Raw genomic sequence first — 13191 nt, 5'->3', positions numbered from 1 at the left:
GTTGTTTTGAGCTACTCTTTGTAACCTCTTGAGTTGTTTTAATATTATGGTGCCTTTCAAAAAAAAAAAAAAAAAAAAATACTTTTTCACCAAATACATCTTCTAATTATTTAGGATTGTACAAATACAAATTATTTATAATACCCAATAATAAAAATATTCTCAACAGGACACAATTTCAAAAATCCCTGAACTATGGCGGAAAAACGTCAATACATACTGTATTTGATTAGCATTAGTTATGGAACACAAACTATGGCGCAAATCAATTAAATTTGTAATATTTAACATCCAACCTTTCGTTTTAACTAATCAGCACCTTCTCATTGTTTTTTTTTTCCAGCTAAGATAAATAAAATACAAAAAACAATAAAATACAAAAAACAAGAATAAGGTTGACGTATGAAGTTAGGTAGCATGTAAGAAATAAAGCATTTTGCAAAAGTAGCATAAATGATTCCATTTTTTTTTTCTTTGGCTAATTTCATATTTCTGCATTTCTTAAGTTTAACGACTAAAACTAACATTTTTAACCGCTTAAATTAAAAGCTTGTTTTACCAACTATTATCTAAATGGGAATAATCTTTGACCATCAATATTTCACTACATAGCTTTTTAGGGACTTGATTCAAGTCTTCTCCTTCTTGCCATGCTTGTCCCACCATAACCCCGGGCCCCACGTGTCGTATGTATATCACAACTGCATCATTGAATGGCCATGGATGTTTCTCTACAAACGAAGAACACTTTATTATCCGTAAGAAGAAACATTTAAAAATGCCGGTTACTGTATGCTTGAACAATTAGTTTATCAATCTGTCCATATCAGTCTATATTAGAACGCAATGCCAAAAACTCGTTGGTTAACCTGGTTTTGGAAATCCGCCAGGGTACTCTTGTAGATCCAAAATTCCACTTCCAAAGTCGTACGCTATATCACAAGGTTGTTCTGTTGACATTACTTCGTTCACCTCTTTCATTGTGAAGTATAATGGAGCAAACGAGCGTGATATTCCACGAAAAACCGATTCATCTGAAAATCTAGGAAAATTGTTAGTTTCAAGAAGAACATAACAAAACTGAAGTTTGTTAGGCACAATTAGCATTACTCTTAGTAATATTACCAATGACTCTTCCAAAAGTTTGGTCATCCTTGCAGCGAAAGAGAGCCTGCCATATACAATCGAACGGAGAATGATAGAATGTTAATGGAACATGTTACAATGTACATGAGAATAAAAACTAACAAAATAAAATAAAATATAAAATTTGTGATGGGCTTTATCTACAGAGTCTAATATGGGATTGAAACTGCATTTAGAGCTCAGAACTAACCGTCTTGAAGTAATTAATCCAGGCTACCGCCAACGGCCCTATTTAGAGAAGATCAATATTATTAGAATTGTGCTAGAAACAATTAGAAACCAGCATAATAAGCAATCATAAACATCCAGAAGTGGCTTTGATGAAAGCCATTTGATATATTTACTATTTGCAGTTGAACGAAACTAATAGAGTTTAATCATATATGTTTCATTGCATAAGAAGATATGTGAATAGAATAAACTTAAAACACAGAACATATAAGTTGGGAGATCTATTTGTTGGTGTTTGTATGTGTAAAAAATACATAAAAGGTTCACATTAAGTGTTTTATACTAAGGCATGAAAATCTAGATTAGCTTGTGAGCATCATGATAAAAGAAAACAGATAAAAAGTGTCATCCGTGACAACCAGACGAATGACTGAAATGTGATTTGTACATATGACGATTATATTACTACAGTATACAGGCATACAAGTTACAACAAAGCATGTTTTGTATTTTTCTTTCACTGGAAAAACCCTTATTATGTAGTGCATACTGTAGATCATGGGAAGATATATATATAGGAACACGAAATATCAAAATTAAATCACCCACGATCAGAGGCCAGAATCAGGGCTAAAAGAATACATACTTTTTTATATACATAGTCTAACAGCTAAGCTAAGGGCCTGTTTACTTTTGGATTAATGAGCTGAGTTGTCCAAATAGATTATTCGGTCATATTTTAAGGGTGTTTACTTACAGCTCATTCATTAATTCCAACTGTGTGAGTGGATGTCTGGCTCACCAACAAAAGCAATGCCCTCCAGATATAGCAATCTATTTCCTTCATTACCCTCCATCTTCTTTTCTTTTTTTCTCTCATCTTCTGCATCATTTTATTCTTTTTCATCTTCTTTATTTATCCACAAATCTTTGAAGATGGCACAAAATATTCACAATAAAATACTCACAGATCTTTGAATAATGTTCGCCGCCGTCACTCAAGTATCTACCATCGTCACCTGCTTGTGATCGGTACCAGTGGTTTTTTTGGTGTTTGGTTGGAGAAATTAATTTAATTGTAGTTTTTTTAAAATATACAATTTGATTATGTGTTTTAGAGTTTATTTATTTGATATTTCATCTAGACCTTGTGAAGAAGGTGAAGGAGATTGGAGTTCTTTTTTTTTTTTTTAATTTAAAATAAAATTGTGAATGTCGGTCAAATATTCTGAAAATTTGTTTTGGGTTTTATCCTCAATATATTTATTACTTGTGGATGAACAGATGCTTGGATGCTTTTTGTGTTTGGTTGTTGTAACATAAAATTTGTGTTAAAAAGTGTTATACGATACTGTTAATAATTAAATGCCAAATTTAAAGTGATGAGCTATCAAATATAATTTCTAACTAATTAAAATTAAATAATTATATCATTGGGGTAAAATAGTCTTTTTTATCATTCAGTTCGTTTATTCAGCACAAAAAGTAAACAACATTATATTTTTACTGAGTTACCAATATAGTCAGTTTATATCCATATTGCCATCTATATCCATATATGACTTAATGAGAAAAAAAGTAAACAGACCCCAAGTGTTGTCCCAAGAATTGACTGAATAAGTTGACTAATAAGCTGGCTTTATTTTGAAAACACTCTAAAGCGGAAGGTTGATTCTAGTCTTAGTTATTCTAGAGTAAAGTCAAAGCAACAACCTAGCTACTTTGTTGCCGGTTGAACTTAAGTATGTTAACGCATTTCTTAAAGTTGATTTGGTCACATTTAGTTATAGATTAGAAAATTTTCCTTTACAAGTGTTGTCTAAAGAGTGCAAAGAGCGAGCACAGAGCATCAAAACGAAAGCTTCAGATTAATACAACTCGTCAATACAACTCGTCATGGAGTAAACATTGTTTTGATGTTATAATATACTCCAGCTTAGTAACAACTAAAAGTTACAGCAAAAGTATCTACAATGTGAGCGTGTGGACTAATCACAAAATTGTTGTGTTCTTTGTAACTGCTTTTTTACTACGCACTCTGCAGTATATTGCTATTCTGTTATAACAGCTACAAATTATCTTTCTTAAAGAAAATTAGCAGTATAATAGATTTAAACTGTTACCTCCATTTGTTCTGCAGTGCCAAAATTCAAGCAAGTTTGTACCAGCTTTACTCACAAACAAACTAGAGGAACTTTTCTTTGCCAATGTTGAATTATCATATCTTGTGCCAGCTACCTCCCAGGCTCTCGAAATTAGTCTACAAAGTTCCAAACACAAAATTAAAATGTCTAAAACTTGAATATGTGAGCAACTGAATGTGCATTTCGAAAAGGTGAACGGCTTTCCCGGGCTCGCTAACATTTTCATCCGTGATAATTAACAATAATAATTCCATAGATTAAATTTTAAACATTCTTCTAATCTTTAATCTCACGTATTACAAAATAGAGTGAAAACATTTCTACCTCGGATCGAGCAACTCCAATAAACGATGCCTCCTTTCTTCTGGAATATCATCAATTTTTTTCCTAATAATTTCATATTATTAGCATTAATATTAATACATTATATACGCTATAAATTGAGAACTAATTAATTAATCAATAATAAGCAATAACTATAGGTAAGCAGTTCAAACACATACGAATTATAGCTACTCAACATACATCTCTAAACATATTCAATCATTTATTAATCAATAACAGTTATAAGTTAGTAGAATTAGGTCTAGGTCATTGTATTCATAATATATCTGTTACAATAAACAAATAATTAAAAAAAGGATATACCAGAGATAAGCAGCGGGGTTGTAAGAAGAAGGATCTAAAGGAATGAGCTGTTTTGGTGGATCTAGGAACGAAACGACGTCGCGTTCATCGTAGTAAGATATTTCACCACCGGGTAACACCTGGTGTGGTTTATCATCCCACGGTGACACGTGGACTGAACACACCCTCTTCCTCCTCCTGGTGGTGACGTCATTCCAATTTGGCGTGTACAGAGATAGAGAATGAAGTTGAGATGTTGACAGTTTTAGGTTTGAAGTTTGTAGGGGATGATGACGTGGCGGTTTTATTTGGGAGATGAATTGATAGTTTGGGCGCAGTGAAGAAGAGAAGACGCTCATTTTCACAATTTTGACTTGTAAACTCACCGCAATTTTATTTTGACTTGTAAACACAGATTCTTAACGGGGTAAGGTGATAAAGCTTTACAAATAGGAAACATAAAATATTTTTACTCATAGGTTTAAGACCATTTTAAACCCAGCGTAAGACGGATCTCGTCAGACCTGCTGACGCCCTTATCGCCGCGTCACCAGTCACGCCCATAGGACGTTAGTTGGTTTTTTCACGAAAAAAAATTACGCGTCGGGGGTTGGTGACAGTTTTTGATTGGTCCAAAAATATATCCGTTAGTTAACGGTTTATATTTCAAATTTTTGGTTTTTTTCTTTTTTTAAAAAGAATTTTTATTACTAAACTTTATTCCTATATAAACCCATCAAACCCCATCATTTTTAACACATCAAACTCTCTATTTTCTCTCATTTTAACACTTTTATTCAGATTTTTATATAACTAGATGACATCGTATTTACTTAATTCGGAATCTGATTTGGAAGACGAGCGTATTGTTGCACTAATTCAAGAATTAGAAGGTGAAGATGCCGAAGTCGAACTGTCACACCCCCCAAAATGGACCGGGGGTAATTGTGACCAATCATATCATAACACAGTTGTATAAACGAGAACGACTCTATATGAGACTTTTTAAATAAAACCTTTGTTAATAAAACAGCGGAAGCAGTAATACATGTTTACATTATTATTAAAACGTAAAATAAATGTTTATGAACTAAAATATAATATGTGATGTGGACTCCATGCAAGCATCAAATCTATCATCACAAAGTTGCAAACAGCTAGCTCAATCATCACCTGAGACAAAACATGCTTAAAGTGTCAACCAAAAAGGTTGAGTAAAATTCAAAGATTTATAAATAATATCCAAAGTTTTAGACCACAAGATTTAGTTTAAAGTTGATTGATATAGAAATATCAATCTAAAAGTGTTGCTGCATTTTGTAATATCGCTACTAAACAAGTTTACCCTATGACACCTTGTACTGTCAGTGTCGTGGAATCATTATTATGTAACCAAAGACCAACGGTCGAATGGTTAGAGACGTTACTCTCAATAGGCCTATTCACAATAATTAAGTTTGCATTTAAACGTAGCAATTAACGATATTACGGTAGGGATTTAGCATGAATCAAAGCATGACAACATAGTTAACAATTTAGTACTTGTGTCTAAGTGTAAAACAGTTATAAAGCAAGCATGTGTCTCACCCCAAAAGTTATAAATAGTTAAGTAAACAGTAAAAGTGGGGATATGAAAATCACCTTAGTAGCACAAAAGAGTATTCCACGAAAGAATTGAACGGAAGGACGTGACCGAGATCTCAACCTAGAGATAGAACGTATGATCAGACATTGCCTAACAGACAATAGTATATAGTACTATATTGATAGTAATGGTTCACTAAAGAATTTCCATTTTCGAAAGGTTACTATTTATGGAAAGTTTCCACTTATAGTAATTTTCCAATTTTAGAAAGTTCGGGTTAATCTTTAGCAAGACGTTGTATAACTTTACTCAAACTTCGTTGCTATCAAATAAGTCCGGAATGACCAGATGTAACCGGGGGCCCAGTATGACGACCCGAAAATTTCCGATCAAATTTAAACTTGATCTTTATATGTTTCCGACACAATAAGCAAAGTCTGTAATGTTGAGTCTTAAAAATTTTGGAACTAGGTTTCATATATTCAGTTACCCTTTGACTATTCCTGATAATTCACGAACAGTTGTGTGTAGATAACATATATATACATATAATTACATATATAATATTATGAACCTATATATAATTTTCTATTTGTAGTTATTAACATATTGTGGTATTAAAGATTCAAAAAATATTAAATTAGTTTAAAGCTAATATACTATACGTAAATATAAGTTAAAACATAAATGTTATGTGATTATCATTACTTTCATTATTATTACCAATGTTAATATTAATATAAATATTTGTATTATTAATGTTATTAATTCAAGTATGAGATATAAATATATATGTAAAATTTGACATGTACAAGTTGTTATATTTCATATTATTATCATCATTAATAATACTAATAGTAAGATAACTAATAAGATTATTATTATCAAATATAATGTTAATATCATTATTAGTAATTAAAATTATCATTATTAGTATTAGTATTATTATTTATCATATTATCATTATCATTATTAACCTTTATTAAGTAATATAACTATTAAAAAATATTATTATTAGTATTATTAATATTGATATGTATTAGAATAATTATATTAGATAGTTAACAAAAAAAATAAGAATTTAATACATATATATATATATATACCGATATATCACCAGCTTATACAAATACTGTATATATAATCATACATATACAAGATATAGGTATACATATATATAAATACATATACGACCAAATATATATATAAATAAATCGGTATTATTATTTTTAATTTTGATTAATTGGATATTGAAGACACTGAATCAATTAAGGATTTATATCACTGTCAACCTGTATCAAATTGAAGAATTCGTACAAATCATGACATCAAGATAACAAAAACGTCCAAATTCTGTTAACAACTATTATCTACTTTTATTTCTTTGTTTTCTTCCTTCTGGCTAGAATATCTCGGTCGACACCACAAATCTACAAAACAAAAATTTGATCAAATTATTATTGGAGTATTTCACAGAAAATATATATAATTATATATACCAAGCATATAGATAGAGAGTTATAAATTTTCATTCAACATCACCTTATACTTATGTTCTCGGTTCCAAGTTCCAAACTCATCCGCCGTCGAGCTCACACACCACCTTCATTCAAACTTTGAAATACCATCGAGCCACTTTCACAATTTATGAAGCAACCGCCACCTTATTGCTTATGGTTACAACCTTTTCACATCAAAACTGCCATCTTCTACTCCTAATACGCTGTTACAAAAATATTTCTGATGTACATCTAATTCAGCTGGAATTCATTACCCAAAATAATAGTTGTGGCTGCTGTTATCTTCAGTTCATATATCCGTTCTTATTCCTCATCATACAACTCATTTACACCAAAGAGAATCACCCAAAAACCACGGTAAATACCTACTAAACTTTTATTTTTTTTTATGGAGTACTTCTGCTGTAATATTTTCTTTTTGTTTCGGTTTAGTGATGAGAGTGAGGTTAAAAAAAAAAAAAAAAAAAAAAAAACGAGATTGTCAATGGATGATAGTTGTATGATGTTTGGTATAGCTAGGACCTTTAATAAATAAGACAATTTAAGATATGTGGCAGACAAGGAAAGGGACACACACTACTACTATTTTGATGATGATGAAAACACGTTAGCTTTATGATTCCCTATTTTAATATTGATTCGATAAAAAAAAATACAAGCCATGGTCGACCATTATGATTCCTTATGAACACATGTATTTCTTTATTATGGATCATGGGTGCTTGATGATGATAAAGTAATTGGGGATGTAACTAAAAGGTTGATTGGGTGCTTTTCTTTGTTTTGGCCGACATCCATTAAGAATATAGTCCCACTTGATTATTAAAGGAAATAGAGGAATGAAGGGGAGTCAAGATGGGGTATCAAACTTTTTGCATGTTCCTGTCACCATATTTTAAAAACCGATCGGAACAAGCTGTTATCAAACTCCAGAAATACGTTTCCTTGAGTGTGTAGTTATTGGGCTTCTTTTTGGGCTGTTAATACCCATGAAGATAACTGCTACGTCTATTTTTATGATTGTTAATGATACACGGTGAGTTCATGTTTATGAAGAGGAGAAGATGAGATTAAAATTCCGTGATTTCATGTGAAGATGCATGATGATTGAATAAGATGAGGATTAGGCTATGATGGTGTATATGACTATGATTGTGATGATAAAATGGACTGAAGATTTTGATATGATGACAATGGTATTGTGATGCTAAGATGTTAATGATAAACGAATAGAAGATAATTAAGATGATGATTCTGTATGTGGTACATAATGATAACAAAATCGATGATGATAAGTGACAAGAAAATGGAAACAGAAATATAAAGCGGTTAAGAATAATTAGATTTGTACTTATATCAGAAAAGCTATAGTAGAACAATGGTATAAGGTGTTTGAGGGTGAGCGGGAAGTCGTGGGTTCGAGACAAGGCAGGAGCGTTTATTTTTTTAAGGTCTAGTACATTAAGGTAGCCCTTCTATTATCATAATTATAATTATTATTATTATTACTATTATTATTATTATTATTATTATTATTATTATTATTATTATTATTATTATTATTATTACAACTATATAATAATTATTATTTATTATTATTATTATTATCATTATTATTAACATTACTAACTATAACTTTAGTTTTGAATGTATTTTGTATATAAAATATAACTATATTTTTATGATCTTAAACTAGAAAGATAGATATTATAAATTAGATACAAACATTACATATATAGAAGTATGTATAATAAGTATACTACTTTTACTGATAAAATACTTTTGTTCATTTACGTTTTAACATAACTCGAATTTATTAAAAATTACTATCATATTAAAAATTATGAGTGTTTAAAAATATTAATACTAAGGAATTATTCAAAGTATATTAATAAAATATATAATCTATTATTATGATAAGTTAATAAAATAAAAATATTTAAGTAATTATTAATGTTAAATTTAATATCACAAGTATATTACTAATATCAAAACATATATTTATTTGAATATTATTAAAAGTGTTAATATACATACTTGATATAGGTTCGTGAATTCGAGGCCAACCCTGCATTGTTCAGTTGTTCGATATCATTATATGTATTTTTACTACAAAATACAGTATGGTGAGTTTCATATGATCCCTTTTTACTCTCTACATTTTTGGGCTGAGAATACATGCAAATGCTTTATTAACTGTTTTACAATATTTATATGTGTGAGTTTCATTATTCCCTTTTTAAATACTTTTGCAATATATATTTTTGGGACTGAGAATACATGCTCTGCTTTTATAAATGCTTTACGAAATAGACACAAGTGATCAAAACTACATTCTATGGCTGGATTATTAAACCGAATATGCCGCTTTTTAGTCTGGTAATCTAAGAATTAGGGAACAGACACCCTAATTGACGCGAATTCTAAAGATAGATCTATCGGGCTCAACAAGCCCCATCCAAAGTACTGGATGCTTTAGTACTTCGAAATTTATATCATGTCCGAAGGAGGATCCCGGAATGATGGGGATATTCTAATATGCATATTGTGAATGTCGGTTACCAGGTGTTCAATCCATATGAATGATATTTTTGTCTCTATGCATGAGACGTATGTTTATGAGAAATTGAAATATGAAATCTTGTGGTCTATTAAAATATTGAAATGATTGTTATGATGAACTAATGAACTCACCAACCTTTTGGTTGACACTTTAAAGCATGTTTATTCTCAGGTATGAAAGAAGTCTTCCGCTGTGAATTTGCTCATTTTAAAGATATTACTTGGAGTCATTCATGACATATTTCAAAAGACGTTGCATTCGAGTCATTGAGTTCATCAAGATTATTATTAAGACGATTATAGTTAGATATATTATAAAATGGTATGCATGCCGTCAACTTTCGATATAATGAAAGATTGTCTTTTCAAAAACGAATGCAATGTTTGTAGAATGTATCATATAGAGGTCAAATACCTCGCGATGAAATCAACTGTTGTGGATCATTTATAATCGATATGGACTTCGTCCGGATGGATTAGGACGGGTCTTTTCAGTTGGTATCAGAGCGATGGTCTTAGCGAACCAGGTCTTGCATTAGTGTGTCTAACTGATAGATGTTTAGATGCATTAGTGAGTCTGGACTTCGACCGTGTCTGCATGTCAAAAGTTTTGCTTACCATTTTTGTCGGAAATTATCTGCTTATCATCCTTAGGATATTACCTACTTATCATTCCTAGTCTAGACACATCTTACTGCAATGATTGCATGAATAGTGTATAGACAAAATTCGTATCATAGCGTATCTGCTAATTCATATCTTAGCATATCTGTTACTGTAGACTTTGCCTGACAGCTTCCGTAGATTCCTCCATAACTTATGGGATTTTAGTATTATATATGCATATGTAAATTATGTATTGCAGGGTACTAATCTACATCTTATAATCTATTTCTTATCGAAAATCTTTCATCTGATCGTACGAGATGAATCCTGCAACCAGTTCGAGTCCCTCAGATTCCGATAGCTATTCCGATAGTTATTCCGACAGCTATTCCGACATAGATGTTCACCTAAGCTCCGAAAACAGCGTCATCGACATGAATCAACCAATCAGCCATTATCAATTCATCAGATGAGTTCGTAGTCGACTTAATTAATGGAAACGCGCAGAAGGCAATCCCTTCCACCAACCGAATTCACCTCTTGACAATGAACCTGAAGCGTTTACCAGCGAACTTGTTCGAGACACCATCTTCAGTCTCATTTCCAGGGTAACTCGACAAGATTATATTCTATCCACAATTCTGAACCTTATTCATCCGCTCGTTCCAACCGACAATCATCCCGGAATAATAGAAGAAGTCAACAAACTTCGTGCTCGAAAAAAAAAAATTTTTTGGAGAATATGGTGCAAAATTTACCAGCTTCAGCAACATCACCGACACCAACGGTACCATCTATAATAGCACCAGTACCATCAGTCATCCATGACTCAACATCTCATTTTGTACCTCGAGTATAATCATCAATCGTTCTACATCGATTATCTTCGTTCTTTATGACGATTAACTAATCTCTAAATGTTTTAGAGATTATGTATTCTAGTTCTAATGGTAAATCAAATGAGTTTGATATCATATTGACTCATTAAATCCATGATTACATCTGAAGAAAATATATATGTATATATGCTTTCAAAAAGATTGTAATTAGAAATTCTTTTGTACAAACTATTAATGGTGAAAATATTTTAACGGGTAGGTAATACCCGAGGAATATTTAAATTTCACATTAATAAGTTACACTGTATACTCTTCGAATCTGATTCAACAGTTATTCACTATCCTATTTACAACCACCGAGATACGTATCTGTTCACCAAAGAATAACTATTTTCATTCAAATTCAATTTCATATTTGGATTTTGACCTATCAGAATCCAACAAGTGGCATAATGAAGAAAACATTTGACAAAATAAAATTTTTTAGAAACAAACAAATTAACTATGAGTAATTTTGTTAAGAATCCACGCTAACTGTTCCTAGCTAATTATTCCTAGCTAACTGATTACATTTTATTTATCGCAATTTAGTTATCGCAATTTACATTCTCTCAATTTTATTTATCGTCATTTAATTTCTGTTATTTACTTTACGCACTTTATTTATCGTTATTTAATTTCTGTTATTTATTTTACGCACTTTAAATATCGGGACACGTATACAAGGTTTTGACATATCATATCGACACATCTATATATATTATTTGGAATCACCATAGACACTCTATATGCAGTAATTATCGAGTTCTCTATACAGGGTTGAGGTTGATTCTACAATAATATATATACTTTGAGTTGTGATCGAGTCTGAGACATGTACACGGGTCACGACACGTATTAATTAATTCGAATATTATATATTGCTAACTGTGGACTATCAACTGAGGACTACCAACATTGAACAATTAAAATGAATTAAAATATTGATTATAACATATGAAACTAAACAATTCTTCAAGTTTGCCACTTGATTTCATCTTAAACCTCAATTTTATTTTGACGATTACAATCTGCCTTCAAACCTTTCATGATTCTTGAAAACATCTCAATCGAGAGGATGAACCAACCGCACTTCATCTACGAGAAGAAAGATTGATGCATATAGTTATGCACCTGAAAACACTCGGAACCTGAGTAAATGTTTAACACGTATCTGTTCTAACTCCTTTGGCATTGTTATTACCATAAATAACATTGCAATTCTTTTCTAAATTAGCCAATTTTGTCACAGATCCAGCAAGATAACTTCGACTTTTCATCCGGAGTAGCCTTATTATAACCCTGATATATACGATTATTTTTTTTCATCATCGTTACCGGAGAACCATTTATATTCCACCACATTAGCAGTAAACTTACCAGCAACTTCAATGAATTTGGGCTTCCCGAAAAATCATTATATTCTTTGAAACCCCATCGTGTATTCATCTATACCCAGTAATAATAATTGCCATACCAATTACCGGGAATCGGTAAATCTGTATTGTGAGTCGCGCAACGTTTCCACATCAACAGTTATATGTATCCATATAACATTTAACTCTTAGAACTATGATCTTCCATTCTGAAATTCTGAAAAGCACCCAGTCTGCGAATTAATACTCTGAATTTTGAAAAGTTGAATGAAGCAACAAAAACTGTAAACGATCTTAACAGCCAGAAGTTTGATAATAAAGAATAGTATGTTGAAAAAGCTCAGAAAAGTTGGAACTGGAACACGTATGGAGCTAACCATGAAGGAGACCAAGGACAAATACAAGGACCAAACCCTATATTCAAAGAATCCAGGTAATGCTGGATCCGATGAAATCTTTAGAGAATATATTGTGCCGAAGTCATGTTAAAATCTTGCGGAAAAATTTTTTCATCAACTTTCTAACTTAGAAATTCTAAAATATCATCATAAATATCTTCGATATTTCTGAGGATAT

The 13191-nt window shown here is 31.2% G+C and overlaps 1 protein-coding gene across 1 annotated transcript; it reads right to left on the bottom strand.

Annotated features, from left to right (window-relative positions):
* Window positions 1-376: 376 nt before the first annotated feature.
* On the bottom strand, window positions 377-4482 carry LOC139873432 (uncharacterized). Its single transcript, XM_071861360.1, is given in 7 exon segments — window positions 377-731; window positions 870-1034; window positions 1126-1171; window positions 1337-1374; window positions 3441-3674; window positions 3778-3848; window positions 4110-4482. Coding segments are annotated over 7 exon segments (1068 nt in total). The 5' UTR covers window positions 4448-4482; the 3' UTR covers window positions 377-555.
* Between the last annotated feature and the right edge of the window lie 8709 nt (window positions 4483-13191).

This window comes from Rutidosis leptorrhynchoides, chromosome 10, assembly GCF_046630445.1.
Source record: "Rutidosis leptorrhynchoides isolate AG116_Rl617_1_P2 chromosome 10, CSIRO_AGI_Rlap_v1, whole genome shotgun sequence".
Lineage (NCBI taxonomy): Eukaryota > Viridiplantae > Streptophyta > Magnoliopsida > Asterales > Asteraceae > Rutidosis > Rutidosis leptorrhynchoides.
The sequence above is the reverse complement of the archived record's forward strand: the minus strand, read 5'-3'. Positions and strand labels throughout refer to the sequence as shown.